Source organism: Linepithema humile, chromosome 6 (genome assembly GCF_040581485.1).
Source record: "Linepithema humile isolate Giens D197 chromosome 6, Lhum_UNIL_v1.0, whole genome shotgun sequence".
NCBI classification, from domain to species: Eukaryota; Metazoa; Arthropoda; class Insecta; order Hymenoptera; family Formicidae; genus Linepithema; species Linepithema humile.
The window spans coordinates 4,674,431-4,701,200 of record NC_090133.1 but is presented as its reverse complement, the minus strand read 5'-3'; the positions used below and the strand labels follow the sequence as shown (position 1 = coordinate 4,701,200).

At 34.8% G+C, this 26,770-nt stretch overlaps 1 protein-coding gene across 1 annotated transcript in view; it reads left to right on the top strand.

The window, feature by feature from the left end:
• LOC105676984 (dynein axonemal heavy chain 1-like) overlaps positions 1 to 26,770 on the top strand; it is a 106,699-nt gene that overhangs the window by 11,457 nt on the left and 68,472 nt on the right. The window contains exons 18-23 of the mRNA XM_067356925.1: positions 383 to 625; positions 739 to 852; positions 1,668 to 1,926; positions 2,424 to 2,586; positions 3,017 to 3,127; positions 22,281 to 22,372. Coding sequence (XP_067213026.1) covers positions 383 to 625; positions 739 to 852; positions 1,668 to 1,926; positions 2,424 to 2,586; positions 3,017 to 3,127; positions 22,281 to 22,372 — 982 coding nt within the window. The remainder of the gene's footprint in view (positions 1 to 382; positions 626 to 738; positions 853 to 1,667; positions 1,927 to 2,423; positions 2,587 to 3,016; positions 3,128 to 22,280; positions 22,373 to 26,770) is intronic.

Here is a 26,770-nt window from a genome sequence, read left to right as displayed (position 1 = left end):
TGTTCTTTATCTATTAAAATTTTTTATTTTATTATAATTATAAAATTAACAACCTACAAATTTACAGATTAAACACATTTTACCGCGTAAAGCACGTTTAATTAAATGTTGCAAGAACGTAACTAATGCAATATCTTCTACCTGTGACGCTTTTATAATGATCGTTCTGTATGCTTGTTGCGACTGGCTTTTACAAAGGCTTTTAAAATTAATAATTCATTACTTTCTCATTACCTAATATTTTCAAGCCACTTTTGTAGTTCTTTTGCTGTAGTTCTTTTGCTGTTCTGTAATTTTCGTTTTGATAGAAATATGACATCTCTTTTTAACAAACTATGTAACTAAGGTAATTATTATATAATATTTTCTATGTATCTTACAGATACGAATATTTAGGTAACAGCGGAAGGTTAGTAATTACACCATTGACCAATCGCTGCTTCCTCACGCTTACCAGTGCTTTGCATTTGAAATTCGGCGCTGCATTGACCGGTCCGACTGGCACCGGTAAAACGGAGACTACAAAGGACCTCGCAAAAGCTTTTGCGATTCAGTGTGTGGTTTTTAATTGTTCCAACCAACTGGACTTCAGGTCTATGGGTAAATTCTTCAAGGCTCTTGCCAGGTAAGACGCGAATATTTTACATCGGCTGGCTATTTTTGACGCTATTTACGTTGACATTTACGTTTGACAATTCATTGTAAGTTTAAGTTTATATAACTTTATAACATTTCTAGCACTGGTGCGTGGGTATGTTTTGTTGGATTTAATCGGATCGATATCGAAGTTTTGTCCGTCGTAGCACAGCAAATCATAACGATTCAAAAAGCACAACAGGCGCAAGCAAAAGCGTAAGTAAATTGTGACCTAAATATTCCATGTACATAGAATGGTTTGGAACAGTTCAGGAAATGACAGTGAAATGGTTTTAAATTGAATAAAAACTAGTAGTATTTTGACACAACAATATTTCTTTAGGAAAAAATTTATTTATTGTTTACTTCTGGATTTATTTAATATTGATATCTAAGTGGTTTGACATTGGATTATAGCCAATCGATAATATAATATCAATTATTTCCTTTATCAAATAGCTACTTATGATAATAGAGATATCATGAATAATGCAATTTTAAAAATTTGCTTGCAAAATGAATTATAATTTATCAGATAGTGATATCTTTTTATCAATTTTTCTCTGCTTTATTTATTCTATTATGTATTAATACATCGAACAATTTGTATACGTATAATAATGCACTACATATAATAATAATAATTCTGTGCAAACTAAAAAACAATATATAGTAACATTATCATTATGATTTAAATTTTATTTATTATCGCGCGAATCTAGTTTTTCAACGCAATTATAAAAACATTTCTCTTCTTATTATTTATATTCATTATCTGCAGTTTGTAATGATAAATTTTTTTATACGTTATCTCAAAAGCTATAAAGTTACATGCTACAGTAATGTATGAAAATCGAGATAATAATCGTAAGTATCGTAATATTTTACGAAGATGACAATTAGAATTGTATAAAATAATGTTTATATTTAAAAATAGAAATTATTAATTTTCAAAAATATAACAATGTTATGCATATTTATCTCGATAATTTTTCCATTTAATTTTACATGTAAAATTCATAAACTCGTAGATTTCTTTTTGAAGGAGTTGAGCTTGTCTTGAAACCGTCCTGTGCTACATTCATCACTATAAATCCTGGTTATTCCGGTGAAATAAAAGAATTACCTGGTAACTTGAAGGCACTTTTCCGACCCATGGCTATGGTGATCCCGGAATATACTTTGATCGCTGAAATATTATTGTTTTCGTACGGATTTGCGGATGCCGGAAATCTTGCTAGAAAAATCACGACAACTTTCAAATTGAGTTCAGAGCTACTAAGTACACAAGTATCTTTATTTTCCTTTCATTTCTTTTTGTTTTCTCCTCTTTTAAAGATTACATAAGAAATATACGTTTTAGCAAGTTATTAGAATTAATTATTGTTTGTGTACATTATTAATGCACACAATAACAATGTGAATAATAAATATGTAAATTAATATATGTATTTATGTGTATTAAAAAAAATTAAGGAAGCATAAAACATGCAATATAACGTAAACAAATTAAAATTACATTACACAATTTGATTATAATAATAGAAAGTATATTTAGTTGATAACTCATCAAGCTAAATATTGAAATAATTTTTTTAAAAAGTTTTAAAAGTAATCATTAAATGATTAAATAAATAACTAATTCAATTAATAGCAAGCATTAACTGAATGTAATTAATATATTTTTTTGCCAAATGTGTTAAAACGTATGTACATCGATTAATTATGTGCTAAAACTAATTTGTTTTGTAATTCCAACTAATTACATCTGAAACGTAATATGATAGGATCATTATGACTTTGGTATGCGTACGATGAAAGCTGTTATTACTGCTGCTGGCAAATTGAAGAAAGAGCAGAGGAAACTTCAAGAGAAACAAATTTGTCTGCGTGCTTTGAAAGACGTAAATGTTCCCAAGTTTTTGAAGAATGATTTAAAGTTGTTTAATGGTGAGTTGACTTTCATCTTGGAAATATAAAATCATTTTAGAATATATAAAATATGCAAAACATTCATACTGTGTAAAATATCTTTAACCTTTGAGAGATATGTATCATATTTTATAACTAAGTAATATTCTTTCTGAATATAAAATAAAACAACTTATTTTTTATGCTTTCAATGCATCTTATTTTTAGATTTATATCTGTACTTTACAAGTGTCGCTGAAAGTATATTTCTGTTTTTGAAGTTTTTGCTTGTAAATTATTCGTTCACTGGTTTTTTTAATTGTTTTATTTTCTGTTCGATAAACGAATTTTCTTGTATTTATACTTTTTTCACGGACATCAATAGAAGAAAATGTCCAATCTAATTAACGAGTATCCATAATAATAGACACTCCAGAAATTATGTCAAACCTATTTCCTTTTTTTCCAGGAATTGTGTCAGACTTATTCCCAGGAGTTACTGAAAACTCAATAAATTATAGCATCTTAAAAGCAGGCATTTGCAAATCTATTGAATTAATGGGTTTAGAAGATATCGATGGTGAGTTAAATTTTTCTCTTAATCTGTATTTTTTTGCTATTTTTATTTTTAAATGCATTGAATATATTTGAAGTGTATATCTCCACGCAAACACTTAAAAAAATAACTTTATAAATTATATTGAAAATATTTTTTTATAGAGAGAAAGCACATTGCAAAATATACACACATATATACAGGGTATCCGACAATTGCTGAATCACCTCTCGGGTGCAGGTAGAGCGGGTTAAATCGAGTAGAAAAGTTCTCTATCGTTTTGCGAGTTTCGCAATAATTAATTTTAAATTAATTATATAAGATCGGCCAATTCGCACGAGTCTAAGCGCGCGGCGAGAAGAGACCCGTGGCAGTACAGCTGTTATTTAACTCACTGTTATTTGGTTACTTGGCGCGCGACGAAGCGGTGAGAGGAACGCTTTAAACATAGCAACATACAAGCGGCGCGTAGCGCTGAAACTGTTCCGCATTCTTTTCGTTATCAAAAGAAATAAAATAATTAATGATAATTAATTAATAATTAATAATAAAAAATAATAATAAATAAATAATAAGTAATTAATAATGATAAATAAATAATAAATAAAAATAAATCTTATAGCAAATATTATTATGCTATCATTTCCACACCACCTTGCGGTAGATAACACGGCGCATTTTTTTTAAAGTGGTATCCCCAATAGGTCTAATCCACTCTCATAATTTAATGTAAAAATTGTTCGAAGTGCCTTCCTCGTTCTCGTAAACAGAGTTCGGCCCTTCGAGTAATATTGCTTGTCGCGCGATATGCCATTTCCGGAGTGATGGTATTGAAAGCTGGAAGAATTGCTTCTCGTACTTTAGTTTTTGTACCATCATGCCTGTACTCGACTAAATGTTTGATATGTCTCCAAACAAAATAATCGAGTACATTAAGATCTAGCGATCGCGCCGGCCAAATGATTGGGCCACCTTGACCCATCCATCTGTTTGGATAATACGCGTTTAAAAATTTACGTACCTGACGTGAGAAATGCGCAGGAGCTTCGTCGTGTTGAAAAATGAGCTCTGCTCGTACGCGGAGAGGAACATCCACGAGGAGCATTAGTAACTCATTTTGGAGAAAATTTGCGTAAATTTCTCCATTCAGACGCGGCGGGAGAAAAAAGGGGCCAATCTGAAAATCACCGAAAGAGAATGATTTGTTAAAGTTGCAAAAGAAAATTCCTTATTTTTTACTAATAATAAATAAATTTATTATACTTACGATTCGGTCCGCTATTATTCCTGCCCATACATTTATCGACCAGCGATATTGAAATGCGTACTGCCGAACGGCGTGCGGATTTTCTTCTTGCCATAACAAGAAGTTATGACTGTTAAATATGCCGTTCGGTGTGAAAGTGGCTTCGTCTGTCCACAGGATGCGGTCGGGGAAAAAATCGTTGACACGTCAAGTCAAGTCAAGTCGGGCCAAGAGGGTAGAGTCAGGGTGGATATATGTTGAATAGATTGATTCATTCACTGTTTTCGTTTCATAAATTATTTTCCCGTGGTCACTACAAGCGAAACTTCAAAGTGTAATATGCGCTGATAGCAAACTTGTATATGACAACGCGCTACGCACGAAATGCAGCGATTATCTATAAAGGTGTAATGTGGAAGTGATGCTTTAGCAACAATTTTAGTTAACTTTTCTTCCTCAAATATGTGATAACATGTTATTTTTATATTTATTTAACAACTATTGCGCAACACAAGTGCGGTATAAGCGATGCGTCATGCAGCGCGACGCATATAGTGCGATACTGATGATTCATTTTTAAAAGATTCGATTTCGGAACATAATAAAATCATATATGGTTGAATTCAGCGTAAAAAATGCTACAACTTTTGTCATTAAAAAAATTTTGAAATTCAAAAAAATAATAACAAGGGGTGGAGGTAAATTAAAAAAAATTACATTTTTTGAAAATCCAACTACACAGTTATAAAGCCTATTACAAGCCATACAACTTCTATTTGAAACATTTTTTTGTATCTCCTACGGTTTTGGCGATAGTTACATACAAAGAAAAAACCCGTTTTTTTTCAAAAGGGTGTTTTACCTCTTAAATTTGAGTTAAGGCCGCTATAAAAAAATACGTGTCTCCTCAAATTGTACGTTTTACAACATATTTCAAGAAGAATCAAATCGAGAGGGGACACTTGTGAACGTTCCCTTGTTAATCGATCGACTAATATTTTGACTATCGAAGACAACCCGTTAGAATATAATTTGGTCGTCGCCCAGGGTCAAGACGTATTGATTCGCGAATTAAAAAATAAATTAGAAAAGTCGGAAGACTCGAAATTCGAAACGGCATAATATATCAGAAAAAAGACGGACAAATTCTATTTTATGTACCCGCAAATATGGAGAGTAATGTATTACACAAATATCACGATGAATTAGGTCATTTAGGCGTAGAGAAAACTGTCAATGTCTATTATGTATAATTATTGGTTTCCGGGTCTACGTCAAAAGGTAGAATCTTACATACGAAATTGCCTGAAATGTATCGCATTTTCTCCCTTATCGGGTCGACGTGAGGGTTATCTGCATAGTATTCCTAAAGGAAGTGTACCATTCCACACAATACATATCGATTTTTATGGCCCGGTGGACAAGAAGTGATTAATTAAGCAATACGTATTTCTAATTGTAGATGCGTTCACTAAATATGTAAAATTATACGCGACGAAAAATACTTCTACGAACGAAGCAAAGCGATGTTTAGAGGATTATTTCGCAAATTATAGCCGACCAGAAATCATAATTTCTGACAGAGGTACGTCATTTACATCACACGAATTTAATAATTTTGTTAAAGAAAACGGAATAAAACACATTCTAATAGCGACGGGATCGCCTCAGGCAAATGGACAGGTTGGACGAATTAATAGGACTCTTACACCTATGTTAGCTAAGCTCGTGGAAAACGAAAGTGGGAAATATTGGTATCAGATATTGACGGATGTAGAATATGCATTAAATAATACTTTTAATAAGAGCATAGGAGATATACCGAGTAGAGTTTTGTTTGGAATACTATAGCGAGGAAAAGTTAAAGACGAAGTTGCAATGTACATGCAGACTGAGTTAAGAACGTAGGATCGAAATTTAAATCTTATTAGAAGTAAGGTAGCGGAAAAAACGGAGTCAGCGCAGAAACGCAATGAAATGTTAATAAATAAAAAACGAAAGGCAGCGCGTGTGTATAAAAAAGGGGACTTAGTTACGATAACGAACTTTGAGAGTACAGTTGGAGCTTTGAAAAAATTGTTACCGAAATTTAAGGGACCGTATCAAATTGTAAAATGCTTGCGAAATGACAGATATCTTGTATCCGATATTGAGGGCCACCAGAATACACGTCGTGCCTATCAAGGCGTTTGGCAAACTTGCAATATGCGGCCATGGAAAAACAGCGATTCTATTAGATTAGAATAAGCAAGACTAATTATACTATTGGCGGTACTAGCAGGGTTCAATATGTACGGGACGTACATATGTCAGGCTGTCGGCTGTTGTAAGCGATAACGAGCGTTTCGAAAAGTTTGAGCGATAGACGGCGCTTCAGAAACAGAACGCATATAGAGATGTGTTAAGACTACGTATTTTGGGCGAAAGAGGGGAGTCCGCTGTCAACATTGACGAAGTGAAGTTGAATACCTTGTACTGGAAGACTTAAGTACTGATTCCAAAGTAATTCATTACAAATTTACCTACAACAGTTTCTTTATTATTTTTACAATGTATATATATTTGTTGTTCCTTAAGTGTAGAGTACAACCATGTATTTGGTGTTCTTAATGCTATCCATAAAGTTTGATTACTCTTAATATAACGCGTATCGCAATTATCCGTATTTTTTGTTATGTGTGAGTACGCTTGTATTTCGCAAAGAGAATTTGTGTTTATAATATAAATAGAACTATAGGGTTCGCATAAATATGTATTGTGTACATTAATACATTTATCTAAGTTTTCTTTCGTTATAGTCATGTATGTCGGTCCGTCTGTATTTATCGCGATTATATGTTGATTCACTTCAGTGAAAACAAAAATATTGTCATGGTCATGTATAGGTAAAGGAATTATTTTTATTATTTTGTATTTAGGAAACGTTATCAAAGGGAATTGTAGTATAGTATAAATATTTGTATTGTCATAGTATGCGCTTGTGTTAATTAATTTTTTGATGGTATTCCATTCTTCTATTTTAAGTCCAAAGGGAAATGGTGTTCCTTGAGGCAAATGAGGTGTCGCTTCTTTTAATTCAAAAATTATTTTTTCTATTGGTGTTATTTTTGGATTTAATATTCCGTTTTGTATTCGTGTCAGAAAGTCAATAATATCTTGAATATCTCGTTGTAGATCAGTCAAAATTGCGTTTATTATTAGAAAGTGTTCTAATATATCTTCTCGTTTAATTTCATCCGCGATTCAATTGTAAATATTTTTTGTAGCGTTTTTTAATAATTCGTTATTATGTTCTAGTGTATCTTCTAGCTTATTTATGTGTGTAAGCGTTGTGTTTAATATTTTTATTTGCGTTTTCGCGGCGTGTTGTGTTATTTGTTCGTTATTCTTTATGCTACGTGTTATATTATATCAAAAGTGTAAGGTTTTAAGATAATTCTTATATGTGTGTGTTCTGTATTTCGTCCTTTGGAAGGGTCTTGTAATTTGCGCGAGTGCTACTGTGCGTCAGTTCTTGTTAGATCGTGTCTAATGATGGATCTTTCTTTTGAAAATTTGATTATTGTTGTGCGGCCTACGACCGGCCGGCGAGTAGTGATTGTGCGTGAGCTAACCACGGCGGAGCTATTGGAGGACGTAGTTCCCGCTTACGTTGAGGGTTCGGTGGAGCGATATCATACTCGCTGCGAAAGGGCGGCCCTTACCCTTGAACTCATCAAAGGGTTGCGTAGTGCGGTGTCGAGGCAATTTCGACGATTTGGTGGGCATCGTCATCGTCGTATGGGGTGTCTAGAGTGGCGACGTGCAATGTTGACCATACTCGAGGCGACTTGCACCCTGAACCGGGTTTTTTGGCTCCAGGAGGAGGCCAGTGAGAACGAGGATTATCCCGATTCTCCATAATGCGGTAAGTGTGATTTAGTTTTCAATAAAATGCTTAATGCGGTTTGCATGCACCAGCATTGTTTTTCGCCCTTTTTTAATAATGTAGTTAACGCTTGATTTTTTCTCGATTACTACGTAAGGTCCTGTCCATAACGCGTCAAGTTTTTTCGAGCATCCTCGTCTTAGTGTTTAAATGTGCTTACTTGAGTCTTTTTATCATAATAATCTTTAGCTTTAATTTTTTTTACCTTTAAATTTTCTTTTGCCACTTGGTGTGCGGCTCTTAATTTTTCTCTTAGTTCCGCGGCGTAATTATCGTACGTATAGCTAGTTTTCGGTGGATAGGTTAATGCTGTCGGAAGCGTTGCTTGATGTCCGTATATTAATTCGTACGGAGTATAGGTTGTCGCGGTGTGCGGTGTTGTATTATACGTGAACATCGCGTAAGGTATCCACTCATCCCAATCTATTTGATCGGAGTTAATATAATGTCGTAAATATTCTGCTAACGTTCTATGTGATTGTTCGAATGCTCCGTTGCTTTCCGGATAATATGCAGTTGTTTGTATTTTTTCTATCTTTAACAATTTGCACACGTTTTTGAATATTTCGCTTACAAAGTTGGTACCTTGATCTGTTGAAATTTTTTCGAGTATTCCGTATTCTAATATTATTTTCGTCACAAATTCTTTAGCTATTGTGTTAGCTTCTTGATTAGTAATTGGTAGGGCGCGGATGTTCGTGCACGATCCCGTGTCGCGCGCAGAGAACCGCTGCGTGCGAGTGAGATAGATGTATTGAATTCGGATGAATTGACAATCGGGTCTTCTTGAGAAATGCTACCTTAGCGAATACTCGACTCACTCGCATGCAGCGGTTCTCTGCGCGCGACACGGGATCGTGCACGAACATCCGCGCCCTAGTAATTAGTATAGCTTTACTAAATTTAGTCAGATTATCTTGAAAAGTTAGGATGTATTTATTTCCGTTATCAGTAATCGTTAGTGGTCCTACAATATCAAGAGCGCATTTTTCAAAAGATTTCTTTGGCGTATCAGTGATTATTAACGGTGCCTTTGTTCGTCGTGATAATTTATTTTTCTGGCATAAGCCACATTTGGCTATGTAATTTTCGACATCTTTTATTAGTCCCTTTTAATTATGTTTTAAGCGTATACGATTAATTGTTCTTTCTTTTCCTTGATGCCCTTCTATAGGTGCATCGTGGTATTCGTAAAGTATGCGTCGTTTTTCTTCTTCACTATATATTTTAAGTGCATCGTTATTTTCTTCCTTTTGGAACGTAAAAATTTTTTCGGCCACATTGCGACTTAATGCGTCTGCATTTGTATTAGATTTCCCTGACTTATGAATGATTTCATAATCGTATTCTTCTAATTTTAATCTCCAACGGATTAATCTTGATCCCGGATCAGTTACATTAAATAGCCATACAAGTGGTTTATGATCGGTAACTATTTTGAATTTAGTTCCGTATAAGTATGGTCGGAAATGTTTTACTGCCCATACTATAGTTAGTAATTCTTTTTCTGTAGTATTATAATTTTGCTCAGCTCGAGAGAGTATTCGGCTGGCGTATGCTATAGGACGGTCATGTCCTATCAGGCCTTGTTATAGTATAGCTCCAATGCGTAATCTGATGCGTCGGTAATTAATAGAAATTCTTCGTTAAAGTCCGGATATTTAAGGATTAATGCTGTTATTAACTTTTCTCTAAGGATATCAAACGCGGTTTGTTGCTCGTTTGTCCATTCAAATTTTATTTCCTTTTTTGTTAATTTGGTTAGCGGTTTAGCGATCTTTGAAAAATCTTCAATAAATCTTCGATAATATCCCGCAAGTCCGATAAAAGATTGTATGTCTTTTATTTTTCTCGGTACCGGAAAATTTTTTACCGCCTTTAATTTCTCTGGGTCAGGCATGATCCCATTCTCAGCTATTACATGCCCCAGATAAGTAACTTCTTTCCTAAGGAACTCGCATTTATCGGGTTGTAATTTGAGATTGTTGGTTCGTATTCTTCGCAACACGTCTTCTAATCTACGGTTGTGCTCTTGGAGACTGGCTCCATATATCACTATGTCATCGAGATATACTAGGCACTTTATTCCTTGTACATCTGTTAGAATTGTATTCATTAGGCGTTGAAAAGTTGCGGGCGCGTTTGTTAATCCAAAGGGCATTCTATTAAACTCATAGTGCCCATGTAGAGAATGCAGTTTTTTCTTTATCTTTGCCGGCCATTGGTATTTGGTGATACTCTGATGCTAAGTCTAACGTCGAAAAATATTTCGAATTTCCTAATTGATCGAGTATATCCGTAATGTTAGGTAATGGGAATGAATCTCCGATTGTTAAATCGTTTAATTTTCGGAAATCTACGACTACACATAATTTTGCCTTTTCTGAAGCGTCTGTCTTTTTTGGCACCACTAGCAATGGAGCATTCCATTGGCTATTGCTCGGCTGAATAATTTTATTTTTTAGCATTTCCTACACTTGTCGATTTACCTCTGTCTTATGTTTCTCGGGCAGGTCGAGTGTTGACCGGTGCTGAATCGGCACGCGTCGCTATCTCATGTTTCGCGACCGCGGTAGCCGTCAGTGGTTCTCCTTCTAGATGAAATACGTCATCGAAATCTTCGCAGATTTTAAGTAAGGTTTTTCGCTCTTCGTTATTTAAGTGATCGAGACGAAGCGCCTCTTTAATTCGTTGCATGCGTGACAAGGGAATTTCCTTCGGTATATACGTTTGAGCTATTAATATCTCGGCATTTCCTTCTGTCTTTACTTCTTCAATTTCTACTACTGGAGCTTGCATTTCTATTTTAGTTTCGGTAGTATTTATTATGCTAATCGGGCAACTATTATTTTTTGGCTCGACTAGGCAATTTTCGATAAATATTCCTGGTCTAGTTTCCACTGTTTGGATTATTCCTGCTGTGTTTTCTTTAGTTATGGCTGTTATGATAGTTTCGCTTCTAGCTTCTAAAGTAAATTTTTTGCATGGCAAAAGCGTAAATAAATTTTTATCGATGCGTAGTTTTTTAATAGTATAGTCCCAAGATGCTTGATATTTTTGTAGGAAGTCGGTTCCGAGGATTCCGTCATATTCAATAGGAAAGTCGTCTTTTATCACGTTTAACTCGTGTTTAACATCTCTTGTTTTTAAACAAGAAGGAATAGTTGCTTGCATTACGCCTATAGTATCTGCTTTGTGCCCTATTGCGCCAATAATTGTTATCTTTTTATCGTATATTATGGTTTCATCTTTCAATTTATTTAATTTTATTAGACTCATGGTAGCTCCTGTGTCGATCAACATATTTATTTTATTGTAAATCACTTCATTCATGGGTAGTGAAATCAGATCGAGCTCAGTGTGTGCATAGTTTATCTCATCAGCTGTTAGTACCTTATGCTTTCGTACTGTCCTAGCTGTTGCTTTAATTGTTTTCCTTTCTGCATCGTCGTTTTCAGTCGATTTCAGCGATGCTTATTAGTTTTATTTATGGTATTTCGCGTGTTTGATTCTTCATTTATTTTCTTATTTTTAGTATATTTCGGTTTTCCGTTTAATATCCAACATTCGGTACGGTTATGTCCGGATTTCTTGCAATAATTACAATGTTTATCCAGCGTATTAAATCTCGATCCGCTCGGTTTAGGCAAAGTGAATTGATTACCGTAGCGGCTCGTTCGGCAATCGCGACCGTAATGTCCTTGCTTGCCGCATTTATGGCATTGAAATGCCTTAGGATTATTAAAACTTTTATTCGCGTTGTACGCGGAATCACGTGGTTATCTTTAATTTTTCCTCTGCTTTGGCCCCTTTGATGGCTTCCTGCAGGGTTGCATATCGTTGCGCGCGTATTACCATTCGTATATCCTCGCGCAGTTCGTACACAAAATTTTGTAGCGCTAGCTGTTTAACGGTATCTAATATAGCGCGTTTATCTTGCGGTGTCTTTCCTGGACTGTCTGTTAGAGATTCGTATAGCTGCATCGCTAAATGGTCTGCTCGTGCCCCATATTCTACTGCACTTTTTCCGAGTCGTTGTTTCAAATGATTAAATTCAATTTGAATTGATGTAGGATTTCTCTTAGGGTAGTAAAAGCTTTCCAGTTTGTTTTTTAACTGTTCAAACGATCTGATATCTTTGATCTCAAAATTTATTAATGCTCTGCCTCGCAGTTTAGTCGACATTATGACGTCGAGTAGCTCGTCTTCGAACTCGGGCTTTACATACTTCATTGCACATGTACAAGCGCTTAGAAATGATTTTAAGTTCGTTCGTGACGTACCGTCAAAAATAGGTATTAAATTTATCGCGTTTTTTGATGTCATGTAGCGTGGTGCGTCAGTGTCTGTTTCGTACGTCTTCAGTAGTTCGACCGTACGAAATTTCGGTTTCGCGTTCTTGTCGCGGATTTCGTTCGTGATGGTGCGCATGAAGATACTCAAATAATGTCGCAATCTGTTCGCGTATTACGTGCAATGCTTCTTCTGTGGCTGAATTCTGAGTAGTTTTAGTTTTTGGGCGTGTTCCCGTTCGAAGTCCGCCGGCTTCGTTTTCTCTTTTGCTTTATTAACGCGGATATTTCGTTTTCTATTTCGATGTCTGCCTCACTCTTTCTTCTTTGAGACATTTTTTCGTTTCTTTTTTCACGGATTTCGTCCGGATCAAATATGCTACTATCGTATGATGTTAGCTCAAACTTGCTGTAATCTGACACGCGGCTTGGTGTTTTACTAATGTAAGGTCTAGTCTTTTTAGTTTTTATTTTTATCACGGTATCGTTAAGAGCGGGAATTAAACTCGAATCGATATCTCCGAAAGTGTAATCTCGTTTATTCTCTACGTTTGCATATAATTCGTCGTCGGTATCACTGTCCGAGTTTGTGTATTGTAGAGTACGGCGTACGTTATCGCTTATGTCGCGAGTCGCGTCTTCGATAATGCGTATCGGGTTTAACGCTGTGCGGATCGCGTGTCGCGCTTGGTCGCTTAATAGCCACGACCTATTTCGTATGGGACCGGAGTCGCTTTCGCTTTTGTACATTCACGCGTTTTTATATATTATATAATGGTTCGGACTTACAGTAGTAGTAGTATGATCGCTCGCACGTTGCCTCGTCCTTAGCTGCGGTTCGCTGTCCGGCTGTAGATCGTAGGCTGTAGATGTAGGTCGCTCGGCTGCTTTCTGCGGCTGGCTCCTATTTCGCTGACTCCGCTTGGCACTGCTTGGCTCTGGATAGTCTGCTGCTGCGCTGCTACTCTGCTTACCGTTGCGTTGGTCGGGGTCTTCTCGTTTCAATAATCTCCGTATTGAAACTTGTCCGCCGACTATTTTGCACTCAATTTTCGGCTGCTTACTGCTGCGTTGGTCGGGGTCTTCTCGTTTCAATAATCTCCGTATTGAAACTTGTCCACCGACTGATTTTCACTCACTTAAATTTTTTCTTTTTGTTTCAGGCTCTGGACGTTCCGGGTTCCTGGTCCCGAAGGAGAGGCAGATTCCACCGCTGCCAGATTATTGTTGTGCCCTTGGTAATAGGGCACGGGTTCGGGATCTGCCGAGGAGTTAGGCCGGGAATCCGGGAATAATCCTTTTTTGTTCTTCTTAATAAAAAAACAATCTCCCATATATTTATTGGTTTCTTGATTTATTACAAGTTCCCTTACTAATAGATAAACTAAGTTCCGTCAGGAATCCTTGCCTTAGTGTAGTATCACGGAACCTCAAGTTACTCTTATTCGCTTTTAGCGATTTGTTATAATTCGCGATTTTCTAGATTTGTGGTCCCGACGGACATACGTCCGTTCCTTTTGACTGATAGTTTTCGACCCGCCGTCGTGATCTCGCGACGGCGATTTTATAGTCGCGAAACTGCACTTGATTGCAGTTTTGAAGGTTTTTTTGATCGAACTTGCTGACGAAATCCGATAGTTTGTCAGTATTGTCGCGTTAAAAAAGTTAATTAGATTTTCATTTTTGCTGCGCGATTCTCCGGTGTCTCGCACGAGCCGGAAACGCACTGAATCGTCAGTGTTCTTATTTGATATCTTAATCTGATATGTAATAGATATTCTTATATTTTATTAATATATATATATATTTTATTATTAATAATTGGTTGTGGTTCTTTGGACCCACAACAAGGTGTTTTCTTTTCACGAGTACTTCGACGAGGAGCTGGTTGTTCGTTTACAACTTTTGAGTTAGTTACAGTTTTATCTTTTATTCCTGTATTAATAGATTTAGTTTCAGATGAACTTTCTTCTTGATCGTCCTCCGTTGCAGTTGTGAATTCTTCATCTTCATGTTCAGATTCCAATTCCTCTTGAACATTTGTTCCGATAAACGGTTGATGATGTTTAAATCTTGTTTTATCAAAAATGACATCTCGGCTACAGATTATTCGTTGTTCTTCTGGACACCATAAGCGGTAACCATTATCTGTGTATCCCACCATGATACAATTTTTTGATTGAGAATCAAATTTCCTGGGATTTAATTCCTTAGGTACATGCATGTACGCAATGCATCCAAAGACTTTTAGTTTCCTTACATCTGGCCTTTTATTATACCATAACTTCGCTGGAACTATATTTTTCAACGCTGCTGTCGGACTTCGATTAATAATATAAATTGCACTTAGAACTGCTTCCGCCCAATAACTTTTATCTAGCTGTGAATGTAATATCATACATCGAGCTTTATCAAGAATGGTTCTGTTCATCCTTTCGGCAACGCCGTTTTGTTGTAGCGTATATCGAATTCAATATGTATTCAATATGGATTCCTTTTTCTTGAAACGCTTGGATCATTTCTTTAGATGTATATTTCCGGCCGTTGTCACAACGAAATCTACTGATTTTTGAATTAAAGTGTGCAGTGACCATAGCCTCATAAATTTTAAAGTAGTGGAAAACTTCACCTTTTCTTTTAAGTAGATACGCAACTATAAAATGTGTGTAATTGTCGATAAATATCAGTATATATCGATTACCTTCTCGTGACTCGGGTGTAATTGGTCCAATCACATCGCTGTGTATGAGTTCCAATGGACGTTTAGCTCTTGTCCTTTCCTGATTGTGAGGCAATTTCGTTTGCTTTCCCTCTATACAGGTATGACAGATTTTATTATTTGTTAGTTCCAATTTTGTGGAATCTATTCCGTCCACCATTGTTGCGACCCTTTTTAGATTATTAAGTCCTATATGTCCGTAACATTCATGCCAGATTTTAGCATCATTACTTGTACGACAGTTGCTATTTTAGCCAAGCTCATTAATTCCAATTCATATACTTGATGTCTTCTGTACGCTACTGCATAAACTTAAGTATCCTTTTGTATTTTTCCTTTTCTATTTTCAAAAACAACTTTGAAACCATTTGCTTCAAGTTTTGGCACTGACAACAAGTTAAATTCTAATTTAGGCACATAGAGGACATTTTTAACAGTGACTTCAATTTCCTTTCCGTTAACAATAGTTTTTCCATAAATAGTGCCTACTTTATTTGCCATTAACGTTGTACCTGCTTTTGCAATACGAATTTTTGTAGGTTGTGTCAATAATCTTGTATTTTGCAGAAGCTTTTCATCCCTGGTTAAATGCTCTAATACTCCGAAATCTAAAATCCAGGTAGAATCCTTTTCATGTTTTATATCATTAATTATTGCTGAAAAACTGACTGCTTTAAATATCTGCATCTGCCGCGAGATTTGCTTGCTTTTCCTTATATCTGTTCTGTCGAATTCCTTCAGGCTGTTGCTTCGGTTTCTTACATTCCGACCGGCGATGACCATATGCACTACATTTGTAACACCTGTTATAGAAATGTTTGTTTCCAGTGTGTATATTTTTCCGACTGTCATTCGTCGATGAAGTAAATGCTGTATAATGCTGTGCTTCGTTCTTCGTTAATTTAACATTTCCTTTCCGTTTAGACTCTTCATCAAGGAGACGATTTTTGACAAAACTTAGAGTCAATGATTCTTTTGATAACGTTTCCAACACCGTCACTATGACATTATATTCAGGGGGCATTGTTAAGAGTAAATGACACACAATGTCCGTTTCTTCCATGTTCGCTCCTGTGGACTTAAGTTCACGTACAAACAATTCAAATTTTAGGAAATGCGACGATAAAGACTCAACCGAAGGTTTAAATTTCATTAACAATAATTTTTTGCGTAAGAGTAATTGACTAGCTACACTTCGTCGTTCAAATACATTTTTTAATTCCGTCCAGATGTCAAAAGTAAATAACTTATCTTTTGCGTACTCTAAATGCGAATCTGCTATCCTTTGGACTATTTGGGACTTGCATTTCGTGTCTTTTCTCTTTGGACTTACCATTCGCGAATTGTAAGCCTCTTGTGTCTCTCCAGCTTTTATTTCAGCGTCTAATACTTGAGATTCGATATGTTTTTTCAAACTGAGCTCTTCCAGCAATACTTCCATTTGAAACTTCCAGTTGTTATAATTTGTATCATCGAAGAGTGATACTCGATGCTTATCTTCCTCCATTGAGTTGAGATTATTCCTCCTTTTCGTCAGTGTGAGGTTAGTCGATTCAATTTTTATAACTGGGCAATTGCTGGGCAATTCCTGGGCCCATAACCTGTTATGTTTATTAATATTATGCGCACATTCGACCCCGCACACACAGAAGAGAAAGAAAGGAGCTGATTATATCTCTTCAGAGAATTAAAGAGAGAATTTGTACAAAACCACACCTTTATTCTTACAGAGGTTCGGGCGAGCCAGAAAGCAAGGTACAAAGGCAATTGCTAGGGGGCGAGACAAAAGAAGCAAGGCTTAAAGAAGAAAATAAGTGTCACTGTAGCGCCGCACTAGCGCGAGTTTTAAAAACAAGTATAACTAACTTTCTAACACTTCTAATTGAGATTTCTCAAGAAGCACGTTGGATGAGCACCTATTGCTGTAGAGCAGCACTCGGAATTAATTGCACATTTCGGGCCGATTCAGGAGATAACGCTTCCTATTCCCCCACTACCGCCCGGCCGCTGGCGGCCGAGCCGCCGATAGCTCTGGCTCAGGAGCCAATTGAAAGCTGGATGAATTGCTTCTCGTATTTCAGCTTCTGTACCATCACGCCTGTACTCGACTAAATGTTTGATATGTCCCCAAACGAAATAATCGAGTACATTAAGGTCTCAAGAAGCACGTTGGATGAACACCTGTTGCTGTAGAGCAATAAATAATGAAATAGAAAAAAATGAATTTGATAACAAATGAATGTTATAGACCTTTATTATAGACCTTCTTATTCATTTTTTTCTATCTTATTATTTATTGCTCTACAGCAGCGCTCGGAATTAGTTGCACATTTCGGACCGATTCAGGAGACGACGCCTCCTGTTCCCTCACTACCGCTCGGCCACTGGCGGCCGAGCCGCCGATAGCTCTGGCGCAGGAGCGTTTTATATTAAAAATAGGCTGAATTGTTTAGGCCAGTGCTGTCAGCTATTTGCAACTTTCGGCTGGATTTCTCGATGCACGCTTACTGCTCCCCCTCCTACTGCTCGCGCGTTGACAACGCGCCGCTGGACACTCGTAACTAAGGAGCGCGACGCTTTGTCTCAGGACCGTGCGTAATATAAAAATTGTAGGATCATAAGACACAATCTAATTGTCTAACAATACTGCAAAAGTTATTGACATTTTTTCTTGGTATTTTAATAATTGCATAAATTATTTTATTACTATATATATATACAGAGTGTCTGGCAATAATCGCCCCACCGGTCATATACAGGTAGAGGAGGTCAAATCGAGTAGAAAAGTCCTTTACCATTTTTTAATTTTTATAATAAGTACTGAGTAATTAACGAAAAAAGATCGGCGAATCCGCGCGAGTAAAGCGCGCACGGTGAGAAGGACATCCCACTGCTATGCGATCACTAGGCGCGCGATGAAGCGTTGGGAGGAGCGCTCTACAAATGACAATGGCAACATACGAGCGGCGCGTAACGCTAGATCCTTGTGTCCTAGTGATCGCGTAGCAGTGGGACGTCCTTCTCACCGCGCGCGCTTCACTCGCGCGGATTCGCCGATCTTTTTTCGTTAATTACTCAGTACTTATTATAAAAATTAAAAAATGGTAAAGGACTTTTCTACTCGATTTGACCTCCTCTACCTGTATATGACCGGTGGGGCGATTATTGCCAGACACCCCCTGTATATATAATAATTATTACTTTACTATATTATTATTTAAAGTTTTTAATGTGCTTTTTTAATTATATTGATTTATTTAAAATCATTATATGTATATAAAATAATAATTATAATAGAATTAAACGAAATAGATTTCCACATCACCCATGAGGTACTATTAATGATGCGTTTTTTTTAAAGTGGTTTTTCCAGTAGACCTATTCCACTAACAAGATAATAAGAAAATAAATCGCGTAGGGAAAGTAAAATTTACAGATACAGAACGAAACAAAGAATATTTGCAAAAATAAAGAATTAATTAATTACATTTTCTAAATCGTTTACACTGTAAACAATACGCACGGTCCTGAGACAAAGCGTCGCGCTCCTTAGTTACGAGTGTCCGGCGGCGCGTTGTCAACGTGCGAGCAGTAGAAGGGGGAGCAGTAGGCGTGCATCGAGAAATCCGGCCGAAAGTTGCAAATTGCTGACAGCACTGGTTTAGGCATCTCTCAGGAAATCGTAACATTTTCTTCACTACATAAATAATGTTTATTTTCATTAATACATAATATATATATATTTAATTATTAAAAATAAACATTATTTATGTAGCAAAGAAAATATTACTATTTTCTGAGAGGTGCCTCAACAACCCAGCCTATTTCTTATATAAAACGCTCCTGCGCTAGAGCTATCGGCGGCTCGGCCGCCAGTGGCCGAGCGGTAGTGAGGGAACAGGAGGCGTCGTCTCCTGAATCGGTCCGAAATGTGCAACTAATTCCGAGCGCTGCTGTAGAGCAATAAATAATAAGATAGAAAAAAATGAATAAAAAAGTCTATAACATTCATTTGTTATCAAATTTATTTTTTTCTATTTCATTATTTATTGCTCTACAGCAACAGATGTTCATCCAACGTGCTTCTTGAGATCTTAATGTACTCGATTATTTCGTTTGGGGACATATCAAACATTTAGTCGAGTACAGGCGTGATGGTACAGAAGCTGAAGTACGAGAAGCAATTCTTCCAGCTTTCAATACCATCACTCCGGAAATGGCATATCGCGCGACACGCAATATTACTCGAAGGGCCGAACTCTGTTTACGAGAACGAGGAAGGCACTTCGAACAATTTTTACATTAAATTATGAGAGTGGATTAGACCTATTGGGGATACCACTTTAAAAAAAATGCGCCGTGTTATCTACCGCAAGGTGGTGTGGAAATGATAGCATAATAATATTTGCTATAAGATTTATTTTTATTTATTTATTATTTATTTATCATTATTAATTACTTATTATTTATTTATTATGTATTTATTATTATTTTTTATTATTAATTATTAATTAATTATCATTAATTATTTTATTTCTTTTGATAACGAAAATAATGCGGGACAGTTTCAGCGCTACGCGTCGCTTGTACGTTGCTATGTTTAAAGCGTTCCTCTCACCGCTTCGTCGCGCGCCTAGTAACCAAATAACGGTGGGTTGTACTGCCACGAGTCTCTTCTCGCCGCGCGCTTAGACTCGCGCGAATTGGTCGATCTTATATAATTAATTTAAAATTAATTATTGCGAAACTCGCAAAACGATAGAGAACTTTTCTACTCGGTTTAACCCGCTCTACCTGCACCCGAGAGGTGATTCAGCAATTGTCAGACACCCTGTATATAAAGAAAATATATATTCTTAAATCTCTTCTACAAAATATAAAATCTTTATTTAAAATATTTAAATTAAAAATGATTTATTTTTACATTTTCTATTATACATCAGTCGAATGTGAATTTCTTTCTCTTTATTCACAAATTAGTAAAATATATCTATAACTTTATACCGTGCATAAAAAATCACATTAAAGAAACGTTAATGAACAAAATAAAATACAAAATATACTTGCATATTATCATATTTGAAAGTTTTTTTAAATATTCCACATTCACTGTTTTTTTGTGGTTGACATACACTATTTTATAAACGAATAATATGGTGACGTATAAATTACATTAAACGAATGTATGTTTTATTGATGTTTTGTTTAATTAAAAAGTGAATAAGAATTTGTTCTCTCTCTTTTAGACGGACAAATTAATTTAGCTTTTGATGCTGGAACTTTCGAGCCAATATCGCATTTAGTTCGCACTTAAAAGACTTCTGCTTGCAATAAATCATATCATTGCATTAAAGTCACTTTTATTTGCGGTAGAAGGATTATTTTTTCATTTTTCTATATTTATAAAAATTTTATTAATATTGATATTTTACTTAATAATACAAAATAATATTAATTTATTATAAATTTCTTTAATGAAATGTTAATAATGTTAATTATTTATATTTGAAAAATATTTTCTAATGAGATAGATAATGTGATTTAGCATATGATTAGATGCTTTACTGCGTATAAGCACACAGAAACGAATAGAATTTGCAAGACAGAAGAGTTTAGAATCATACTAAAAGTCATATTTTCTCAGACAACAAAATAATATAAATCAAAGAAAGTTTATTAATTATATATATAACTATTATGTCACATAAGCCCGCGAAACTTATATATGATAATATTTTTCTTTCTTTTATTGATTTTTGCAAACAGAATTGGAATTATAAATTATTACTGTTAGTTTTATAAAAGGCACAGATAAATAATTTGATATAATATATTCATATCATATTAATTTTAATATGCATAAGTAATCTAGTCTTGCGTTCTGTTTCACATAATAAATAAAAGTTCGCATAAATTTTCATAAAATTGTGTGTGATAATAATTGTGCTTTTAATAACTGAGTAAATTTTATATGCATTCAATAATGCAGATATATATGAGAAATCGGGAAGAGAAATGAAATAAAACTTCAAGACTCGATTAATATGAGCATAATATAGTGTCTACGTTCGACAGCGAGCAGTAACAGTATGATCTCTCGAACATGCCAGTTTGAGTTTTATACCGTTTCGGCGGTAAGATATTGATTTTTAACGCATCAAAGGGTGGCCGATTTAGCGGAAAGTTTCATATTTTGATCACTGTCGCTTTAAGACCGCCGATCGCGCACGTATTTACAACGGTGATTTCTTTGTCGGCCCTACATATTTAGTATAATCTTGTGTTTGATTTAAATACTTTTAATTATTGTATACATTTAATTATTGTATGTTTAAATATTTGCTTCGTTGAACCATATTTTGCTATTAAATTTAGAATGTATTATAATTATGTACGTATAAATCCTTAATTATTACTGTTAATTTCATATAAATGGCATAGATAAATAATTTAATTTAATATATTCATACCTTATTAAATTTATATTTTTGATATTTTAATATAAATTAAAGTGAGATAAAAGAAACAAAATGTGAAACTTTTATAAAAACTTAAAAAAAGAATAATATTTTTATAATAATTAAAAAAAATTGAAATAATTTTTTTATTACTTACCTTTTTCGTGAAGGTGCGAATTTTATATACTTTTTATGGCACAAAAAATAATATTCTAATATATCTATTTTGCAAAATTACGCAAATCACAAAAATAAGTATCAGTATGCGAAACGTGTTTTCGTATTAAAGTATCTAATTTAAAATAGCGCGCGTAAATATGACGAGACAGTAGATTTGTTTTTTACAGCTGAACTGGCTGCACTAGTTCAGAGTTTATCTTTTTTTCTCTACATTGGAAAGAGAAAGAAGAACTCTGAATTAATGCAGCCAGTTCAGCTATAAAGAATAGACCTAGTTTGGATCAATACTATTCACAGTTTCCGTAACTCGTTTGACTATTTTGTCGAGTCAATTGCGTGTAATTTTAATTACAGGCTTTGTTCAAAAAGTGATTCAGCTTTACGAAATGACGCTGTTGCGTAATGGATTGATGCTGGTGGGTTCGACCAGTTCCGGAAAGACCAAGGTAAGCAGCTAAAATGTGTTCTAAAAGAGGTCTGTTCTTTATAGTTGAACTGGCTGCATTAGTTCAGAGTTTATCTTTTTCCCTCTACATTGGAAGGAGAAAGATGAACTCTGAACTAGTGCAGCCAGTTCTGCTATAAAGAGCAGACCTAAGAGTATGTGACTCGCAGCGCCATCAGGTGTAGTAATAATAAGCTCAGTGCAGTCTAGCGACATGTAGCATACGCCCATATTCTATCGTTACAATCAATAAAGTTAAATTAAAGTATTTAGTTAAGTGTATTAGTTCCTGTGTATCAGTTCCTGTGTATCTGTTCCTGTTACCATAAGGACACAGCATATTTTGGCAACAAGGCACGTACTAAGTTTCGTAATAAATGAAGAATAAAAGAAGAAAGAAGAAGAAGGATCTGGTGTGAAGAAGGTGTGTCAAAAGAAATCGTCCGAAAGAAAACTAAGTCGAGATGTTGAAGTCAATTCAACCTCCTACGGGAACATCTTCAGAAAAGAAGTCCGTAAATATCGCCCAGGTGCCACAATTACAAGTTACAAGTCGAATCTTTCGAAAATTATATCGATAGGTTCACAGCATTTTTTAAAGTTAATAAGGTACCCGAGAATGAGAAAGTCAGCTTTAATAGTTGTCATCGGGGCCGAACTTTATACCATATTAAAAAATAATCTTTTACTGGAAAAGTCTATAAAAGCAGGTAAAAGATATGCTGACTTGATATTGATAGATATGCCAATTTAGTAGAAGGTCGCAATTATATACGAAAACTATCATGGAATATATTCTGGCTCTGAAACAAATGGCAATTACTTGTAATTACAGAGAGTCTCAGCCTTAAGAGACAGACTTATCATAGATCTAAACGATGAGTTCTTAATAAGGAAGTTATTGGCGAAACCAACCAACATGTACTTTGCACAAGCATCTAAGATATGTTTGGATTATGAAACAGTATCAGCAAAATCTAAATTGGTAGAGCGAAGGCCTAGTACATGCTGTATCTAATGTCAACAAAATAAAGAATCAGCGAAGTCAGCAAGGTTCGAAGGCAACAAAGGCTAAGTCAGATATTCAACGCCTACTCAACAAAGGAAACTGTACAAGATGTGGTCGCAGTCAGCATAAGACAAATGAGTGTCCAGCTTAAAAACAGCAGTGGTTATGTTTCCAATGTGGAAACAAGGTGATGATGAAACAAGATGAAACAAGGTGATGTGTCTGCAATCTGCAGATCAAAAAGCAAGATCAAGGTCCAGCACGAAGAAAAAGATCAATCCAACACTATCAACACAGTGGAAATAATAACTGGGAGCGTATCATTAATATCTAGTTTGGTAAAGATAAATTTATTAATCGATAATGTCACGCATAGATTTGAAATTGACGCAGGCTAGTGTATCATTGTGCCTTACAGTCATGTCTTATAATAGATACAAAAAATTTATATTTGTCGTATGTTAGTCTAAGAAAGTGCAATATAGCATTAAGAGCTGTAAACAATCAGATTTTGGAAGCTATGGATCAAATTAACGTTAATGTAAAGCAGCGCTCGGAATTAGATGCACATTTTGAATCAATTTCCGAGACGACGCCCCTATCTTCTTTACTACCGCTCGAGGTTCGACGGCGGAGCCGCCGATAGCGCGTGTAATGCTCTGATTCAAGAACGTCCCCATATAAAAAATGGGCTAGGATTGTACCTTTCATGAAATCTTTATTAAAATTTATATTGTAAGGTGTTACATTGTAAAGTATCTTAATAAGATTCGTAATTTTCCATTAGTTATTTCAAATAATAAGTTATCAACGCCATTAATTGGTGGAGATTAGCTAGATGTTTTAGTTTTTTACGCTTAATTGGCGCAATCAAATTATGTCTCAGCAATCAGTCCTTGCTATTAGTCAAGATTTAAAGAGTTTGTCAGTCAATAGCGAAATCTTCACGAAGTTTCCTAATATTACATTAGAGTCAAACTTACCCATAAAAGGTTTTACGGTGAATATTAATCTGAAAAATAAGACAGTTCCAGTATTTCACAGACCATATTCAGTACCATACGTTTTCAGACAGGCTATTGAAAATGAGTTTTCAAATTTAGAAAAGCAAAATATTATTTTAAAAGTCTCATCTTTGGAATGGGCAAGTCCTATTGTATGCGTTCCTTGTAAAAATAATGAAATGAGATTGTGCGTAGATTTAAAAACAATAAAGTAAACTCACAAGTCAGAATGGATCAGTATCCGTTATTATTGGCCGAAGAGATATTTAATGATTTAGTTGGATGTAAAGTTTTTCGTAAGTTAGATTTTAAAAACACGTATCTACAATTGTCTGTCAGCGAAGCTAGTCAACCATTATTAACAATCAATATGCACATGGAATTATGGCGTTTTCAGCGTCTATGTTTCGGTATAAATACAACAGCTCTTATTTTTTAGTCCATAATGGATCAAGTGTTAAAAGGTTTTAAGAAAATCAAGGCTTACTTAGATGATATACTCCGGAGTAGATTACTCCGACAGTTTCTGCAAAATGGCATTAGGCGTCGTATCGTATCAAAACTGTTGATAGATTCACTTTATTTCACATGTTTAATGACACTTTGTCTTTTGATGCATCAAAAAATCTTCATTTGTTCAGCCGTGAGATGTGTTCAAAGTTGACGCTTTCGAAAAAAAAATGAATTTCTCACGAGAAAATTTTCGTGCGATGATATTTTACGACTTTAAGAAGTCGCTAACTCCGCTACAGTGCGTCGAAAGTCTTCGTTTGGCTTTTGGCAATGAAGCATCATCCCAAAGAACTGTTTATGAGTGGTATGCGAACTTCAAGCGCGGTCGAGTAGAGCTCAGTGACGAATCTCGTGAAAGCCATCCTGCTACGGCGGTCACTCCAGAGAACGTCGATGCTGTGCACAACTTACTGCAGGAAGATCATCATACGACCTACAGAGAAATTAAGGTGTCTCTAGGCATTGGTATGACTCAAATCAGAACAATTCTATATGATTATCTTGGCCAAGATTACGCATTATCTTGCACCAAGATAACGCATTGTTGCACAACGCAGAGAAGACAACTGAGTTTATGGCTGCATGTATACAATTGATGACTCATCCACCTTCCGATTTGGCATCTTGTGACTTTTTTCTATTTGCATACATCAAGGATAAAATGCGTGGTTTGAAGTTTAACACGACAGATACGGCGGTGGAGGCGTTCGAAAATCTGGTGTTTGAGGCCTCCAGAAAAATGAACAAAATGCTTCGACGATTGGTTTCATCGACTGGAAAAGTGTATTCATCGTAACGGAGAGTATTTTGAAAAACAATAAAGCCTTAAATTTCAGAAATTAATTATATGTTTTTATACGATTTTTGCGGAAACTTTCGGAGCAACCTACGTATTAGAAGGCGAAAATCTTGAAAATTGTAAAAGTACATTGAATGAGCGGTCCTAGAGCGGTTAAATAATTATAATATTAAGGTAAATTTAGAGAAATGCTGAATTTTTTTGTAAAGCTGGAATTTGAATAAGATAAAAACTATAAAAGAAAAAAAATAGTCGAGAAATAAAAAGGTTTTAAGATTATATGTTTACATTTTATTACATTTCTCTGGATTAATACAGGTAAAATGGATTAAATCAGATGGATTAAAACAGATAACATTTATTTGAGCAATAATGTTTACATAATGTTTCCTTAAATATAATATATATAATATAATATAATATATATTAAAAATATAATATATATAAAAAATATAATATATATAAATTAACATTAATACTAATATGTATATATAAATTCTAGATTATATATATATATATATAAATTATCGGTGTAAAATTCACGTACATTTTAATCACTTAAATTCGTCATATTTTATTTGAATTAGTATAAAGAAACCGCGCAATATACGTAAATGAGTTTTAAAATCGCAGCAATATAACAATATTGATAACAATATACTCATATACATAATAATATACACAAATCATATACACAGTGACACATATATACATATACACAAATACACACATATACACATATATACATATATACATATAGTTAATGTGTCTCTATATATAGAGACACATTAACAAATACATATTATGCAATACATATCATGTTATACATATTATGTAATAAATATGAATACTTAGACTTAACTAAGAATGGTTTTATATCACAAGAAATAGTAAAAAAAATATGTTAAATAATGCTAAAAAAAACTGTCTTTAGATATGCAGTTTAATTTAATAAAAACATATACTTAAAATGCTCTTTTGAATACTATTAAACATTAAAAAAAATATTTTAAAGAACAAACTATTATGCTAATATATTTTACCGGCTTTATATAAGTATTATGTCAATGTTTA